A 17,006-nucleotide genomic window follows, 5' to 3' on the forward strand; every position below is an offset into this window, starting at 1 on the left:
ATGGTTGTCTGGGTCCAGGATGCTTGTTCACCCTCGTATCACAGGCTGACTGGGGACTGCGCTCGCTGCCGCTGCCCAGCATCACGGGAGAGGACCAGACTGCATATTGCTAGCTTGGAAAAGAGCAACGTTCAAAATTTGAAATATGGTTCCTACTGAATGTGTATTGCTTTCACACCATCATAAAGTAAAAAAAATCGTAAGTTGAACCATCATAAGTTGGGGACCATCTGTCTATGTAATATGACTCCATTTATACAAAGTTCTAGAAAGGAAAATTAATCTGCAACAGGAAATGGATCAGGGCTTCCCTGGTGGCGCAGTGGTTGGGAGTCTGCCTGCCAATGCGGGGGACACGGGTTCGTGCCCCGGTCTGGGAAGATCCCACATGCCGTGGAGCGGCTGGGCCCGTGAGCCATGGCCGCTGAGCCTGCGTGTCCGGAGCCTGTGCTCTGCAATGGGAGAGGCCACAACAGTGAGAGGCCCATGTACAGCAAAAAAAAAAAAAAAAGAAAAAAGAAAATGGATCAGTGTTTGCTAGGGATAGGAGGGGGGGAGGGGAGGGAGGACTTACAAAGGGGTAGAGGAAGCATGGGGGATAATAAATAGTTCCATTATTTTGATTGTGGTAGTTTTACTGTTTACATACATGTAAAAACTTATTTCCTTGTCACCTTATGTGCAGTTTTAAACTGTTAATTATACCTCAATAAATCTGTTAAAAAGTTTATATATATATATACCAAATAAAAGTCACTTAGACACCTAACATAATAAGACACTTCTCTCATTCTAAGAGAAATACAAACGACAACCACACTGAGCTATCTCATACCTTACCCATCAGACAGGCACAAATTGAGAACACCGCCTACATCCTCTGATGGTGAGGCCGTGGGGAGACGGACTCATGCGCTGCTGGTGGCAATGCAAAAGAGCACAAATCCTCTGGAAGGAATTTGGCAATCTGCAGAAAGATTACCTATGCATTCCCACGTCTTGTAATTTATCCTAAATGTATATCTACAGCAATTTTTGTAAAAAACCAAACCACACATACACAAGCAGATTCATTGCAGCATTATTATTATTATTATTATTATTATTTGGCTGTGTTGGGTCTTCGTTCCTGTGCACAGGCCTTCTCTAGTTGTGGCGAGTGGGGGCTACTCTTTATTGAGGTGCATGGGCTTCTCACTGCGGTGGCTTCTCCCGTTGCGGAGCACAGGCTCCAGGCATGCGGGCTTCAGCAGTTGTGGCACGTGGGCTCAGTAGTTGTGGCTCACAGGCTCTAGAGTGCAGGCTCAGTAGTTGTGGTGCACGGGCTTAGTTGCTCCGTGGCACATGGGATCCTCCCAGAACAGGACTCGAACCCGTGTCCCCTGCATTGGCAGGCGACTCCCAACCACTGCGCCACCAGGGAAGTCCCTCATTGCAGCATTATTTGAAGTTGCAAAATATCAAGAGATCACTGACATGTCCATAAGAGGTGATTGACGTACTAAGCGACAGCCCATTCCCACGGAAAATAAGGAAGACTGCTGTGATATTCAAGACACAGTATTGGGCTTCCCTGGTGGCGCAGTGGTTGAGAGTCCACCTGCCGATGCAGGGGACACGGGTTCGTGCCCCGGTCCAGGAAGATCCCACATGCCGCAGAGTGGCTGGGCCCGTGAGCCATGGCCGCTGAGCCTGCGCGTCCTGAACCTGTGCTCTGCAACAGGAGAGGCCACAACAGTGAGAGGCCCGCGTACCGCAAAAAAAAAAAAAAAAAAAAAATTTCTGGCTGGACTATTGCTTGCTCCAACCATTATCATGGCCTCAGGCAGCTGAGATACAGGCCTCTACCCAGTTGTTTGCTACTGTGATTGCAATTGTTCTTTGGGGCTTTCCCCCTCCCCCAATCAAGCCAGCTCTCTCCAGTGTCTGTAGGAACTTGAGGTCCTCAAGGCCTACCTGGCTCTGGTGGAACTACCATGGGGAGGGAGGAAATAAAAGTAGTTCAATACTAAAACTCCACAGACTCCCATTGTTCTTCTTACAGATGTTCAGTACTTTTTTTTTAATAAGTGCTTTTCAAATATTGTATGCCTTTGGTCAACTTCCAGAGTCCTGGAACGGTTGCTTTTAACAGTTCTGCCCAGTTTTATCACTGCTTTTTGGGGATGAGATTTGGTGAGCTCCTCAATCTGCTATTCCAGAAATCCCACCCACATACATAAATATAAATTTTCTAGTAGCCACATTGAGAAAGATAAAAAGATAAAATTATTTTCAATAATGTATTTAACCTAATATAAAAATATTATTTCAACATGTCATCAATATTCTTTAAATTATGAATTCTTTTACTTTTTTTGTTTCCCACTAAATCTTTGAAAACTGGTGTGTCTTTTTACTGTTACAGCACGTCTTAATTCAGACCAGTCACATTCGAGCACTCAAGATATGACAGCTGGCTGCCATATTGGACACACAAGGATGGATATTTGATATTAGGAAATTGTTATTTTTCAGGTGTGTTAATGATATTGTGGTTGTTTCTCTAAAAACTCCTGTCCTTTGGGTATGTTGAAATACTTAAGGATGAAATGATACAATGAAACTTGGTTCTGCCAGAGGAAAAATTTTCCCTCTTCCCTTTTGGGACTGTGCTTGGAGGTCCTGAAAATTAATTGACAAAAGACAGGTGAACAGGAAGAAAGCAAAGTGTATTCACACCTTCTGGCGGGTACAGAAGACGTGCACGCAGTAATCAGAGGTAGGGGTTTCTGTACCTAAGGTAATAGGAGAAAGGGAGGGAGGGGAAAGAGAAGACCAATCGGTTTCTTTAGGAAAGAGAAGAGAGTGTTTAGGGGAACAAGCAGGAGGTAAGTTTGTGATCATATTTTCTAAGCAGGCGACTCGCACGTCTTGGGTTTAAAACGAAGAATTCTGTGGGTCTGGGCAGCCGAGCGTCGCACTATGGGGGGCAGGAAGTTCGCGCAGTGTTTGCCTTCCGCGATAAAACGGCGATTTCGATCCTTCGAAGGTTTCTACGAGGTTCCGCGCGCGGGGCCGAGGCGAGGACTTTAGCTCCGAGCTCCTCTGCGGGGAAAGGCGGGAGCTCAAGCCGGGCGATACCCGCCGCGAGCGAGGGGTGACTCTCGGCGCTCCCTGCCCGGCCCGCCCCCCGCGAACCCGCCCCACCGCGCCGGGCGGAGCCAACCTCCGCCCTGCGACCCCCGACCCCGCGTACCGCCCCTCCGCCGCCGGGCGCGGTTTCCCGGGGACGCATTTCTCGACGCACCGCGGGCTGCCCGGACCTCCCTGGCGGAGCACCTTCCGGCGGACCCAGCGCGGAGCTCTGAGCTCGGCTGCGGTCCGGCGGCAACCCAGGTGTGGCGGCCTCAGGACGCGGTGCGAGCACAGGAGCCGCACCCCGCGGGACCCCGGCCTCACCCCCGGAGCTCCAGGCCGCCCCGCCTCGCCCCCGGCTCCGAAGGGCGTAGCTGCGTCGGGAGGAGCCTCAGCCTGGCTCGGGCGCTCAGGTGGCCCGGGTCCGCCCAAGTAGGTTCCCTGCGGATTTGACCCGCGGTTCTCGGGTTCCCGGGGCTCTTCCTTCGGGTGGGGGTGGAGGGTGCCCCGCTGGGCAACACACTGGCGACCTAGGTGATTTTTACATGTAACTTAACAATTTCCGAAATTCTCAAACCCACAGCTGGGCACTTAGGCAGTTGTTAAGCTGATGACCATGCTTAATAATTTCCAAACTAGGTACAGGAGGTGAGTGTTCTCTGAAAGTAAGCCTCCCTCATGGTCCGTTCTCCGGTGTTTCGGATTGTAATCGTTTCTCGGCTACCACCTGTTAAGCCCCTGTAGGGAACGATGGCTCCTATAAGGCTGGCCGGGCATAGGTAAGATAAGACAGAGGGGAAAGTACTCTTAGTGCTTTTATAAACCTGGCACCCAGAGGAGAGCACAGAGTGTCCAGGTGACTGCCCTGGGCCCCTTGGTGGGCAGGGAGGGCAGGCATTTTGCAGGCTTCCAGGAGTGTCGCCACTGGATGGTCCTGCTTTGGTGGGGGTCCCCGAGTCTTCTGGGTCGTAGCTGCCTTTTAGGGTAGCCTCCTCTGGGCTAGGCACTGACAGGATGTACTGTTCCATTTACTCTTCACGCCAGTCCTGCCAGGCAGACATCTTAATCCCGCTAAGAAGTAAGGGGTTAAAGCTCAGAGAGGTTGAGTGACCTGACCAAGGTTTCCACTGGAAGGCAACCGGCACTGGGGCTTCAGTTCCTGGCCTGCACCAGCTGACATCCTTAGTGTCCACATTTGTGACCATCGGGCAGCACTGGAGCGGCCTCGAGGAGGGTCGGCTCCTACACCTGCGCTCCGTTGGCCGCGGCTGAGCCCCTGGTCTTACCCCTCAGTGTGGAGACGATGCCAAAGCTGCAGGGCTTCGAGTTCTGGAGCTGTACCCTGGGGGGGGCCCGCCACGTGGTGGCCCCCATGGTGGACCAAAGCGAGCTGGCCTGGAGGCTGCTGAGCCGCCGCCACGGGGCCCAGCTGTGCTACACACCCATGCTGCACGCCCAGGTCTTCATTCGAGATGCCAACTACCGCAAGGAGAACCTGTACTGCGACGTGTGCCCCGAGGACCGGCCTCTCATTGTGCAGGTGGGCAGCCCAGCCCAGAATGCTGGCCGAGCACCTCTCCCTAGGCCTTTCCGGAAAAGGCTTCGTGAGATCGGAGTGGGGGGGGTGGGCCAGTTCTCCCAGAGATTGACCTCTTCCTGGGAGCTGCCTCCGGCTTTTGGTGAACGGACGACCTGGGTGCGATGGAAGATTCGCAGCCCCCTCCCCAGCATCACCCCTAGTGCTCCCTCTTTATCAGAACAGTTAGAGAGAATGGCTCTGCTCTTCACAAAGTCAGTGATACTGGCTTTCTGCTACAACTGGGAGAATTGTGTGAATTCGTAACTCGGTCTCGTGGTGGCATGGGAACGCATCCCAGCTTGGTTAAATTGTAAACATCTAAGATAGGATGCCATCCTGTGGTCATCCCCTCGGGCAACACCCCCACTGGTCACCTATGAACCCGTGTGGGACTGGCTTGGGCTCATGGTAACTTTCATGTCTCTTTCAGTTCTGTGCCAATGACCCGGAGGTGTTTGTCCAGGCAGCTCTCCTGGCTCAGGACTACTGCGATGCCATCGACCTGAATTTGGGCTGCCCGCAGATGATAGCCAAGCGAGGTGAGTTCCTGTTCTGGGGTTCTGTGTCATTGCACAAGCTTTTGGCTGGGGTGGACTCCAAGCCCAGAGGTGCCCAGTGTGTGGCTGAGCTGGCCAGGGGCCTGGCCCTGCCTCTGATGGCAGCAGCTCAGGCAGCCACCGGCCCTTTCTTTGCTCCTCTTTCTGGAGAGCGGCCCTTCTCAGGCACTGAGGGCGGGGGACAGGGTTCAGCTGGCTGTCAGGGGCTCATCATGTCCTGGGACGTTGTTGGGCTCCCTCTGGATAAATGTGTTTTGCTGAAAAGTCCCCACCACGCCCTCGTGTTGCCTGAGGGACCAGTGGCTGCTGCCCTGGCATTTCAGCCTTTCTCCCTCACTGTGCCTGAGGAGTTGCTGGCTGGTCAGAGACCGTGTGGGGTGGGCATTCCATTCAGCACCCTTGAGCTCAGGCCGCCGGGCTAATAGAACCTGGCCAGGCAGCTCGAGGCCCATGTGGACTCGAGAGGGGGTTGCAGAGGGCATGCTTGTTCTTCGCAGGTCACTATGGCGCCTTCCTGCAGGAGGAGTGGGACCTCCTCCAAAGAATGAGTGAGTTGGCCACACACTACCTGCGGGGACTTGGGGCCACGTTGTGGTTGGGTGGCAGGCCTGAGACAGCCTGGCAGGGTTCAGGAGAGGACAGTGGCTGGCAGAGTCCTGTTGGCTGTGGCAACCCCCGCGCCTTTCCACTGTAGAAGGTGGCTGTGAAGTCGCCTGTCCCGCTCCTGCTGTCCCCCCGTCGAACCAGATAGTAGGTGCTGGAGGGCGGCATCCTCGCCCACCCAGTCCTGGCCTCTCCAATGCCCTAGGGTCAGAGGTGCAGCTCTCAGCTGCCATCGAGAGGGAGCCAGCGCGGGGCGTCTGCAGGGCCTTTGCTCCTTTGGGGGCTCAGCCATGGGTCCCCACACCCTGCCTGAAGGTGGCACCACAGCTCTCTCAGGAGCTGACTCTGCCTTTCCCTAGTTCTGCTAGCCCACGAAAAACTTTCTGTCCCTGTCACATGCAAGATCCGTGTCTTCCCAGAGATTGACAAGACCGTAAGGTACGCCCAGATGCTGGAAAAGGCTGGCTGCCAGGTGAGGGCTATGGGCTCCCGGGGCCCTGCACTGTTCCCCCGCCTCCAGGAGTGCCCCTTGAGGGTTTACCCTCTGGGGTGGGCAGGAATCAGTGACCTTTAGGTGAGGCCTGATGAGGGGAGGGGAGCCCCGTGCTTGGGCCCAGGAGGCCAGTATTGTGCAGGGGGAGGTGCTGGGCCTCAACCACCTTCTTCCCACCCACCCCCCACCAGCCCTGGGGTCAGGCTGGTGCCTGTTCCTCCCTCACACCTTTGGCCTTGGGCAGCGGGGGTGCTGCCACTACAGAGAGGACTGGCCCTTGAAAGGGTCTGGGCCTCTCACCTCCACATCCTGGGTGGCGTAGTTGGCTGGCTCTGACGTGCAAGCCCCAGGCAGCACCCCCAGGGTGTCAGCTGGCCTCAAGTGCAGCACTGAGTGAGCGAGGCACAGGGCGGCCTTTCCTCTGCTCTGCATGGGAAGTTGATACCCTAAAAGCCGAAGGCAGAGGGTCCCCTGGAGTTGGTTTGGGGGCCGCAGTTGAGAGTGGGGCCGAGCCAGGTGCTGCTGTGTCCTAGTTGCTGACTGTCCACGGGCGCACCAAGGAGCAGAAGGGGCCCTTGTCGGGCACCGCGTCCTGGGAGCACATCAAGGCTGTGCGGTGAGTGGACACAGGGTGAACCCAGGGCAGGGAGACAGCCCAGCCCCAAGGCAAGGCCCTCAGCCCTTTGGGCACCAGGAGGGGTGCTGGGCCTGGGGGTGAACAGCACAGTGGGAAGATGGAGTTTGGGGGCCTGGCCCTCCCCCCAGGGTTGTGGGGGGAAACAGCATCCTTCTGAGCATCTGCCCATCCTGTTCCCCAACAGGAAGGCAGTGGCCATCCCCGTGTTTGCCAATGGGAACATCCAGTGCCTGCGGGACGTGGAACGCTGCATCCAGGACACGGGGGTGCAAGGGGTCATGAGTGCAGGTGAGGCTGTGCCCTTGCCCACAGCTGGGCCACCACTGGCAGATGCTGGAGGGGCCTGTTTGCATCATGGCACCATTGGCCCAGCTGCAGAGCCTTAGGCTTCACGCTGTCATCACTGAAGTCTCCATCTGCCTGATGGGCCAGAGCTGTCAGGCCAGTGGCCAGCCTTGCCCTTGCAGTGGCGAGGCACGGGGGCCCCTGAGCCTTGCATTGCCTTCCTCCTGCAGAGGGAAACCTGCACAACCCTGCCCTGTTCGAGGGCCGCAGTCCTGCCGTGTGGGAGCTGGCCGAGGAGTACCTGGACATCGTGCGGCAGCACCCCTGCCCTCTGTCCTACGTCCGGGCCCACCTCTTTAAGCTGTGGCACCACACGTGAGTTGCCCCCCCAGGGCACACGCTGTCTGGTCTGAGGCCTGCCTGGAACATTGGGGTTTGTTTGTTTTTTTCTTAAGTTTTTCTTAAAATTTATTTTATGTATTTATTTTTGGCTGCATGGGTCTTCGTTGCTGCGCGCGGGCTTCCTCTAGTTGCGGCGAGCGGGGGCTATGCTTTGTTGAGGTGCGCAGGCTTCTCATTGTGGTGGCTTCTCGTTGCGGAGCACAGGCTCTAGGCGCGCGGGCTTCAGTAGTTGTGGCACGCAGGTTCAGTAGTTGTGGCTCGCGGGCTCTAGAGCGCAGGCTCAGTAGTTGTGGCGTATGGGCTTAGTTGCTCCGCGGCATGTGGGATATTCCCGGACCAGGGCTCAAACCCTTGTCCCCTGCATTGGCAGGATTCTTAACCACTGTGCCACCAGGGAAGCCCTGCATTGGGGTTTTTAAGACGAGCTCTCCACAGACATTTACAAAACCACCTGCCACCGAGTCTGGGAGGGCCGCGGTGACATGGTGAGGTTGGGTGGGAGGAGAGACCGTGCTCCTCTGTGCCCAGGGCTCAGGGTTGGTGGTTGGGAGCTGGGTGCTGGGTTGGCTTTGTGATGGGGCGTCTGCATCAGGCTGCAGGTGCATCAGCAGCTTCGAGAGGAGCTCGCCAAAGTGAAGACCCTGGAGGGCATTGCCGCAGTGAGCCAGGAGCTGAAGCTGCGGTGTCAGGTAGGTGCTGGGCTAATGTGTAGTGGGAAAGAGGCTTGGGCCTTGGGCCTCTAACCGAGGGCCCTCGGTGGGCTTTTGCAGGAGGATATATCCAGGCAGAAGGAGGGAGAGAAGCCTTCAGGCGGCTTGCCTTTCTTCCACTGGATCTGCCAGCCCTACTTCCGGCCAGGGTGAGCCTCCCGCATGTGGGCTGGCAGGGGGGTGGGGGGGTGCGAGAGGGTTACATGGAGGAGGGGGCTGTTCTGCCTGCTGCCCCCCTTGGCTGGGGTGCTTCATCCCTCAGGGGCCAGGGGCCTCTTCCTTGTCAGCCTATGTTTAGGTTTTAAATGGCTTTTTTCATAAGATGCTTCTCTAAGCTCCTCTGATCCTGAGTGGGTTTGCCCTGGGGTCAAGAGGTTGACCCTCCTTAGCTTCCTCTGGCTTTTCTGAGGTGAGGCTAGGCTGTCATCTGTAGCCACAGCCCCGCCCAGGACTCAGTGGCTCAGACACTGGTGTCCCAGCCTCTGTGCCGGCTGCTGGGGCCTCAGCGGAGTTGCACACATCCTCACCCGGGGACTGCAGCTGGCGGGCTGCCTCTCATGAGTGTCCCTCAGCTCCGCCCGCTGCTTCTCCCTTTCAGGCCCAGGGACGGGAGCAGGGAGAGCGGGGGTGCCCCTAGCAAGCGGGCCCTGGAGGAGGAGGAGGGCAGTACAGACATCTTGTCCAAGAACAAGCAGAAGAAGAAACTGAGGAACCCCCATAAGACCTTCGACCCCTCGCTGAAGCGTAAGATGCTCCCACCACTGGAGCCCTGGGAGGTGGCCAGCCCCTGCCCCGGGTCCCCCAGGGTCAGGTGGCTCTGCTGCTTCCTAAGCCATGGGGAGTCCACCAGGGAGGGCCCTGTGACCCTTCCATGTGCCCCCAAGGAGACTGGCGGGTCCCACGAGGCCACAGCCAGTCAGCCTCCCTGCCTGCTGCGGTCCCTGAGCTGCTGCCCTGAGGCAGCTGGAGAGGAAGGGAGTGGGGCCTGGGGCGGCTTTCCCAAGAAGGACCTTCAAGTGGGAGGTGGTGGGCATGGAGCCCGTGCACCTCGGGCAGATGGGATGAGGTTTCCCGGCGCAATCGTGAGTACTACGTCCTCTGCCCTCTGCAAGCCACCTGGCCTGGCCAGCCGCAGGGAGCAGGGATACCTGCCAGGGGCCACATGTAGGAGATGGCTGTGGTGGGTGGGCTCACCTAGTTCAACCAGCACCTCCTTTTGCTCTTTTCCCAGCAAAATATGCAAAGTGTGATCAGTGTGGAAACCCAAAGGTGAGTCTGTCCTTCTAGCCACACCGCCCAGGGTAGAGCTCAGCCCCGGGAGGGGTGGGGACCTGCGCAAGAGGTCCTCTCCCTGTCTGTTTTGGGGGCAGCCTGGGCACAGCCCAAGGTGGGTTGGCTTCTGTCGTGTAAGGGGCTCTGCCTGTCTTCAGGAGAGCCCCACCTGTGCTCGGGGCCCACTCACTCAGGCTGCAGCCCGGCCAGGGGAGGAGCATGAGCCCCAGGCTCACACGCTTTCCTATGTCCAGGGCAACAGATGTGTGTTTAACCTGTGCCGGGGCTGCTGCAAGAAGCGAGCTTTCAAAGAGACGGCTGACTGTGCAGGTGAGGTGCGCCCGCTGCCACCAGGCGCCCGCCCCCACTGTAGTGGGCAGTGGACCCTCAGCCTCCTGAGCCCCATTTCCCTCTCTTGTCCCTCTGCCAGGTCATGGACTGCTTTTTAAAACCAAACTGGAGAAGTCTCTGGCCTGGAAGGGGGCCCAGCCGCGGCTGCAGGAACCACAGCAGGCCAGGCCTGGAGAACCAGGTGGCTTCCCGGAGGTCATGGGCAGTGCCCTGGCCTGAAGGGCAGCTGCAGCCCCATGTGCCACCCCCCAGGCCCGCTGCTGAAGCCTTGAAACGTCCCACTTAAGGAAACTCCTTTACTCAGGGAACCTCCTGCTACTTCACACGGAAGGACAAGCTGGTCTTCCCTTCAGCCCACGCTGGGGGCCCAGAGATGCTGCACCAGGGAGCAGGCTCCCAGGCTGGACCTGCCCCGTCCTCACAGCCCACGTGTGTTCAAGATGAACAATAAATCATTTCAAAGACACGACGTTCCCACTCAGGTTCTTTAAGACCTGAGTGTCGTCGGGGTGAACAGGGCCTTCACAACAGGGGAGTGAGCAAGGCGCCGCCTGCCATCATCTTCCTAACCATGGGACCTGCTAAAAGGAGGGCCATGAACTGGCCTCAGCCCTGCAAAGCCAAGTGGAATGTGAGAAAGGGGAGCCCAAGGAGGTGGGGACTGGGCCAGGGGGCCCCACGGAGACAGGAAGGAGTGGTGCAAGGGGCTGTTCTCAGGCTGCCCTTTAATGGACTAAGATTCAACAATGCTACAACCCCAAATGACACAACGTAGAGGCTGGGAGACAGTGCTGCCGGGTGGGGCCCCAGGCGCCATGTGCGTGAGCCCAGCAGGCCGCTCCTTCCAGGAAAGCCCATCTCCTCCCCAGCACCCCCAGCACAGGGTGCAGCAAGGGGGAAGGGGGGCACAAGAATCTGGGCACATGGAAGCCCAGGCAGGGGGCTGAGGGCTAGCGTCAGCCAGCAGCCAGGCCCCTACAAGTGGGCCACAGGCAACACCTCTGGAAGTGCTGCTGGAGCAGATGTGAGGCCCAGGAGTCCGAGGGTGGGGGGGTGGGGCAGGGCGGAAGGTGTGCAGACCGTCCTGGAGGCCGAGGGTGCCCTCACATGTTGGTGCTCATCCGGGACTGGCTGTTGGCTGGCGTCAGCTCCCCTTGGCTCCCTTCCCGGGGAGGGGACTGCAGTGGAGACAGCCACTTAGCCCAGAGGGGCGCGTGTGCCCATCCCATCCCCCCAACCCCAGGGCCCCCTGCCCGCACCTTGACGTGGATCTGGTTGCGTAGCACGGCTGCCCTCAGGATCATGGCTTTGGCACGGCGCTGGAACTCCTTGCCCATCAGCAGGGACTTCTCGAAGGTGGTGCTGCGCTGATCCACGTCCCGGGCATATAGGATCTGTGGAGGTGCAGGGCTCAGTGGGGCCCAGGGTCTCCCTCCCACACCCCACAGCCCTGAGGCTGCCCACCTTGCTGTGGGAGTCGATACGGGCGTTGATGAGCCCCTCCAGGATGAGCTGCGTCAGCTCATCCTCCAGCGCCGCCACTGTGGTGTTGAAGGCCGTGGCCATCTTGCGCATGTCAGCTGACACGTAGGGGCTGAAATACTGCAGAGCAAAGGGAACGTGAGCTACCCACAGACACATCCATAGCACCCTGCCTTGGCCTCAGCTTCTGCCCCTGTGTTTACCTGGATGAGGGCCCGGTTGCGAATCTGTGTGTACAGGGTCCTGACGTGGGGGGCCAGGTACATGTCTAGGAGCAGGTTGTCCTGGCGAGGAGAGCCAGTTAGGGACAGCTGCCCCAGGCCTTCCGCACCCGCCCACCTCCAAGCCAGGCCAGGCCCCTCACCTTCATCTCGTCCAGCATCTTCAGGCACGAGGCATACTTGGACTCATAGAATTTGAAGATAATGTCCCGAACCTGTGGTTCCAGCTCCAAGAACAACTTGAAGGAGCTGCAGATGCCAGACTCCTCAGAGCCGGCCCTGCCTGCCCACCCGCCTGAAGGTGGCTGGGGGCGCAGGAGCAGGGCTGCAGTGCCCAGTACCCCACCTTCCACCCACCTGCTGGAGATGACATTGCGCTGCAGCTCCTGCCGGTCAAAGGTGGCCAAGGCGCACAGGCCACCGTACACGGCCACGTTGCTGGGGGAGAGCAGCTGAGGAGCAGGAAGGGAGATAGGTCAGAGTCCTGGAGTCACTGGCAGTCAGTACAGAAGTCTGGGCTGGGTCCACCCTACCTCACCCACCACCCACTCAGAATGCCTAGAACCCCATGGGGGTGACCGCCCAACTCTCGAGCCCAACTCTCGAGCCCTCACCCTGCTTCCCAAGCCCCAGTGAAGTTCTCCTCCCCAGAGACCCTCACGCCCCTCACCTCGGGGAAGTCGCAGTGATCGAAGGAAGCCAGCAGGAAGCACTTGGCAGCCTGCTTGTACTTGCGTGCGGCCAACTCAGCCAGGCCTGGAGCGGGGGCAGGGGGAAAAAGGATGAAGCCCGGCATCCAGAGGAAGCTGCCAGGGCCCTGTGGGGCCATCAACGGGCGCGCACCTGGGGCAGAAACGCTGGCAAGTGAGAAGTAACCTCGCCAGTGAGCACCGGCAGCACTCTCCATGAACCAGGCGCCCAGGGAGGCTGAGCAGCTGCTACTCCTACTGCAAAGGGCACCCGAGCTGTTGAGCTGACAGGCTAGGGGTGGGAGCAGGGGTAACCAGCCATGGCAGCCCTGTCAGAAGGCACTGCCTCTAGTCCCAACCACTGCTCACCACTCCCTAGCCTCCAAGGGGGACCTGAGCCGGGTAGGTGTCAGGTACAGCACAGGTGTGGGGCTTGTGGGTTTCCCTGGCTGGGATGAGGTCACCCGGGCTGCCCTCCTGCCCCTGTGCCCCAGGGCCCTCACCTGCTGCACACTTGAGCTTGGTGAGGATGGCCTGAGTCTGGGTGTCCCGCTCCCCACGCTGCTGCAGGAGAAGGTCGCACATGTGAGCAACCCCCCGCCCTCCATACCTTCATCAACCCCCAGGCACCCGGCCCCAGCCTAAGAGCAACAGAGGCAGACTCCAGGAGGACAAGGCCCACCAGGGCCAGGAGTGGTCAGGGATCCTAGGGCAAGTTCCAAGGGGCACAGAGCCATCATTACCTCGGCAATTTCCGGGGTGGACTCGGCCTTGCTGACATAGCTCAGCACGTGAGACCAATTCTGCAAGTAGACGCTGACCTGGTGGGCAGGTGGAATGCACTCAGCCTGGGGCACCCCCTCTTGGTCCACGGGCATTGCTGCCCTATGCCCCCCTCCCATGCCACCCACCCCAGGGCCCACCTTGATGACATTGAGGCACATGTTAATGACGTGCTTGGCGCTGGTGCAGTAGTCCCGGGCCCGGGAGTAACACTTGAGGGCGTTGCTAAGGTCGCCACAGTCCAGATAGTGGTCACCCAGGTCATCATGGCCACGCCTGTGGGTCCGGCCGCAAGTGGACACCGGTCAGTCCATGGGCCTGGCTGCCCAACCCCCCCACCCCAAGGGTGCACCTGATGCTCCCTCTGATGGAGCCTGCCCCCCAGCCCCCTGGGCACACCTGATGCTCTCCTTGATAGAATTGCCCTTGTAGTTCTTCAGATCTGTGTCTAGCTTCTCCAGCTTCAGCAAGGCCTTCTTCCGCGTGGCCTCCACCCAGGCTGTGTCCAAGGGTGGGGGCTCCACACCACTCTCAGGGATGGCGTCCGGTGCATTCTGCAGCTCCCTGAGGGAGGACCTGGCCATTAGGGGCCCGTGTGCAGGGGGGCAGCTGCCTCCCATTGGCCCTCATCCCCACTGGGAGGGCGCCCAGTTGGCACAGGGGCAGTTGTGACAGCAGGAGCCCGCAGCCTGGCGGGAGAGCCCAGCGAGAAATAAGTCACACAGCCGTGCTGAGAAGCAAAAAGCACGTTGCAGTCTCCACAGGCTCTGCTCAGTTTTGGAACTGCACACGCATGCAAATGTGGAGAGCGCCTGAATTCTCAGCGAGGAGAGTGAGAGTCTAGCCCGTTGGGTCGTTTCTGCCCCTCCTGGCTTTTCAACAAGAAAGCCAGATCACTGTGTCATGGGGCCAGGCACTGCAGGAGCATAGGGAAGGCCCTTGCCCAGGCTGGCCATATAGCATACGCAACCCCTGCCCCACCTCATTGAGCCCTGGCCTCACCTGGCAGCCTCCAGGAGCTTGCGGTGGATCTCCTCGTACATGTCCACGTTGAAGGTCCTCTGCACGAAGGACAGGGCCATCTTCAGGGCCTCCACCCGCAGCGGGGGGCAGTGGTCAGCAATGAACTGCAGTCGTTCGATGCGCATCAGGCCACTGTAGCTGGCCGCGTACTGCTCCAGATCCTGGGGGCAGGGGTGGATTGTGCAAGCTGGGACCCTAGACCTCAAACCCCAGCCAGTGAGTCAGGAGTAGTGGCATGTGGGCACCAAATAAACCACTGTCCAGGGGCTGACGAAAGGCCACTCGGGATGGGCCAGTGCAAGGCCCTCTGGAGTCAATCTCTGCCCTGGGGGGTGAACGGCCAGAGCCACGTGGGCAGCCAGTCACCAAGCTGAGCAGTGAGGAGACAGTGCTTCCCAGGCTGGGTCCCAAAGAAGACCTGCCCTCGCAGTGAGACTCGACCTGCAGGGGGGCCTGGCACACAGGGCTCCTCCGTGTGGGGGAGAAGCAGGTGCAGGGTCTGGAAACGACTAGCAACCCATTATAAGTGGCCAACTAGAAACCCTAAAAGTTTCTGAGTCACAAAAAGATGCGGTGGAAGTGGGGAGTCTGGCCTGGACCTCCCAGCAGGACTGACACCCCCATGCAGTCCCCGACGCTCCAGGAGTGCCCGCCAGGCTCCGTACCAGGGTGGGGTTCTCCACAACGTAGTTGACATCGGGCGCGTTCTGCGGGTCCTCCTGGGGGTCCACGTCAATCTGCATAGGCTCCACGGCTCCCTGCAACACGGGCCAGCACCTTGGCACCTCGAGCAGGGGACGCCCAGGGAGGGCGAGTGACCCTCACTGTGTCCCAGCTCAGCTCTGCCCTCCATCTCCCGGGTGGGTGGGATCCTGTCCCCCGAGCCCCTCCCCACTGCCCGCCAAGTCCAGCGCCGCCACATCAGGGAGGGGGCTCCTAGCAAGACCGTTGGCTCAAGAGCAGAACGCTCAGCCCGATTGTGATGGCCCATCTGTGGGGCGGGAACCAGAGCCGAAAGACCACTACCCAGGGACCCCAGAGGGTCCCTACGTGCTCCCAGCCACCGTCCTGACGCAGCCTCCTCCGAGCCATAGGGAAAACACGGGCGGCCTCGACCCAGGCGCGGCTGAGCAGCCGGAGCCGCAGCGCCGGGCGAGTACCGCCGATGGACCGGGAGGCGGGAGGGGGGCGCCCGGGCGCCCTGCGCGGCCCGGCGGGCGTGCGGGCTGGTCCCGGCCCCTATCCTGGAAGGTACCTCATAAAGCAGCGTACAGGCCGACAGGCTGGCGCTCAGGCTGAAGTCCCCGGCCGTGCCCGGCAGGAAGAGCTCTGACCTACCGCTGGGAGGGGCGCAGTGCACATCTGCCACTGACGACGCGGCCGCGCGGGGGGCCGGGCCACCCCGCATTCTGTCCTGACTCTCTGCACCCCCCGACCCTGACACAGAGCTGGCTGGCTGCTGAAGGAGAGAGAGCGTTAGCGCGCCGGGCCTGCCGGGCTGCCGGGGCCGACGGGCGGGACGCTGCGGCCGGAGCCCGGGCGCAGGGAGAACGCCGCGCGGGGGGTTGCGCACGGCCGGCCCCGCTCAGGCCCAGCGGCAGGAGCGCGGGGGGGCCGCCGGCCGCGGCTCGTTACCTGCAAGTTAAACACCTGAACCGGCAGCGGCATCTTCGCCCACCCCGCCGCGGCGCGCCGTTCACTTCCGGGGCAGCGCAGCCGCCGCTTCCGGGTCGTGGCATGGGCGGGGCGGCTCTTAAAGGGGCCGTGGCGCTCCTGGCCGGGCGGTGACCGCGGGTCCCGCGGCCGCATGAGCCGCGCGCGGGGGGCGCTGTGCCGGGCCTGCCTCGCGCTGGCCGCGGCCCTGGCCGCGCTGCTGCTGCTGCCACTGCCGCTACCCCGCGCGCCCGCGCCGGCCCCGACCCGGGCCCCGGCCCCCGGCCCCGGCCCACACGCTCCCCCTGCCCGTCCCGCCACCGCCCCCCGCCTGCGGCCCGACGACGTCTTCATCGCGGTCAAGACCACCCGGAAGAACCACGGGCCGCGCCTGGGTCTGCTGCTGCGCACCTGGATCTCCCGGGCCCGACGGCAGGTGGGCCCCGTCCCGAGACCCCGCGGACCCCGCCCCCGGCACCCTCCCATGCCCCGAGATCCCAGCTCCCCGGATTCCTGACCTTGGGACCCCGGGCCCGGGACCTCCCCCATCCCTAGTCCCGGCACAGCCGCCCCCCGGAATCCGCCCTCAGGACCTCCACCGCCGGGATCCTCCACCCGGGACTCCTACCCCGGCATCCTTGCCTTGGGACCCCGCGCCCTCATCCCCAAACTGGCAACCCCGCCCTGGACCCCACCCAGGATAACCACCCCAGGACCCCTTACCCACCGCTGTGTCCCTAGCATGGCAGTCAGGCCGCAGGCCTGAGTATACAGAGACCCAGGACCCTCAGTGCCCACCCTTTCCTGTCCGTTCTCGGGCTCCAGGCTTGGGTGGGTTTTCCCAGCTGACACTGGGCTGAGGCCACAGAAACTCCTCCAGCAAGAGCAAGCCTGGCCCCAGCAGCACTGGGGATGCTGAGAGTACTAGCAGGCTGTCACTGGGACACCGCCCTCCCTTCTCCTGGACCCCATCCCTTCCAAGCCCACCCTTGCCTCTCCAGCTTCATCCTTGCTCACAGGGCCAAGGCCCTGCCAGACCCAGAGTCCCTGGGAGGTGCCTCTTGAAACCTCACAGGTTATTTCTCTATAGACGTTCATCTTTACCGACGGGGATGACCCTGAGCTACAGCTCCAGGAAGGTGAGTGCCC

General features: G+C 60.2%; 2 protein-coding genes across 5 annotated transcripts; one reads left to right on the forward strand and one right to left on the reverse strand.

The window, feature by feature from the left end:
• Positions 1-3,280: 3,280 nt before the first annotated feature.
• Positions 3,281-10,425, forward strand: DUS1L (dihydrouridine synthase 1 like). Of its 3 annotated transcripts, none has more exons than XM_079904032.1 (14): positions 3,281-3,549; positions 4,162-4,657; positions 5,127-5,235; positions 5,751-5,801; positions 6,216-6,328; positions 6,883-6,965; positions 7,171-7,274; positions 7,502-7,646; positions 8,266-8,362; positions 8,444-8,532; positions 8,982-9,127; positions 9,615-9,652; positions 9,910-9,985; positions 10,086-10,425. In XM_079904032.1, exons 2-14 carry the CDS (start codon positions 4,421-4,423, stop codon positions 10,223-10,225), a joined length of 1,428 nt encoding a protein of 475 aa, XP_079760158.1. In that variant the 5' UTR covers positions 3,281-3,549; positions 4,162-4,420; the 3' UTR covers positions 10,226-10,425. The 3 variants fall into 3 exon arrangements, with proteins under 3 accessions (XP_079760158.1, XP_079760157.1, XP_079760159.1); XM_079904031.1 differs by having other exon boundaries at positions 4,411-4,657; XM_079904033.1 differs by having other exon boundaries at positions 4,411-4,657; positions 6,276-6,328.
• Positions 10,426-10,718: 293 nt separating this feature from the next.
• Positions 10,719-16,287, reverse strand: GPS1 (G protein pathway suppressor 1). Of its 2 annotated transcripts, none has more exons than XM_079904009.1 (14): positions 15,840-16,287; positions 14,870-14,962; positions 14,184-14,365; positions 13,581-13,745; positions 13,322-13,457; positions 13,142-13,219; positions 12,902-12,962; positions 12,380-12,465; positions 12,067-12,161; positions 11,853-11,958; positions 11,692-11,772; positions 11,471-11,608; positions 11,266-11,400; positions 10,719-11,184 (listed from the first exon to the last, which is right to left on the reverse strand). In XM_079904009.1, the coding sequence occupies exons 1-14, from the start codon at positions 16,209-16,211 to the stop codon at positions 11,110-11,112; spliced, it is 1,803 nt and encodes a 600-aa protein (XP_079760135.1). In that variant the 5' UTR covers positions 16,212-16,287; the 3' UTR covers positions 10,719-11,109. The 2 variants fall into 2 exon arrangements, with proteins under 2 accessions (XP_079760135.1, XP_079760136.1); XM_079904010.1 differs by having other exon boundaries at positions 15,460-15,968.
• Positions 16,288-17,006: the final 719 nt, after the last annotated feature.

The sequence above is a fragment of the Stenella coeruleoalba genome (genome assembly GCF_951394435.1).
Source record: "Stenella coeruleoalba genome assembly, chromosome: 19".
Lineage (NCBI taxonomy): Eukaryota > Metazoa > Chordata > Mammalia > Artiodactyla > Delphinidae > Stenella > Stenella coeruleoalba.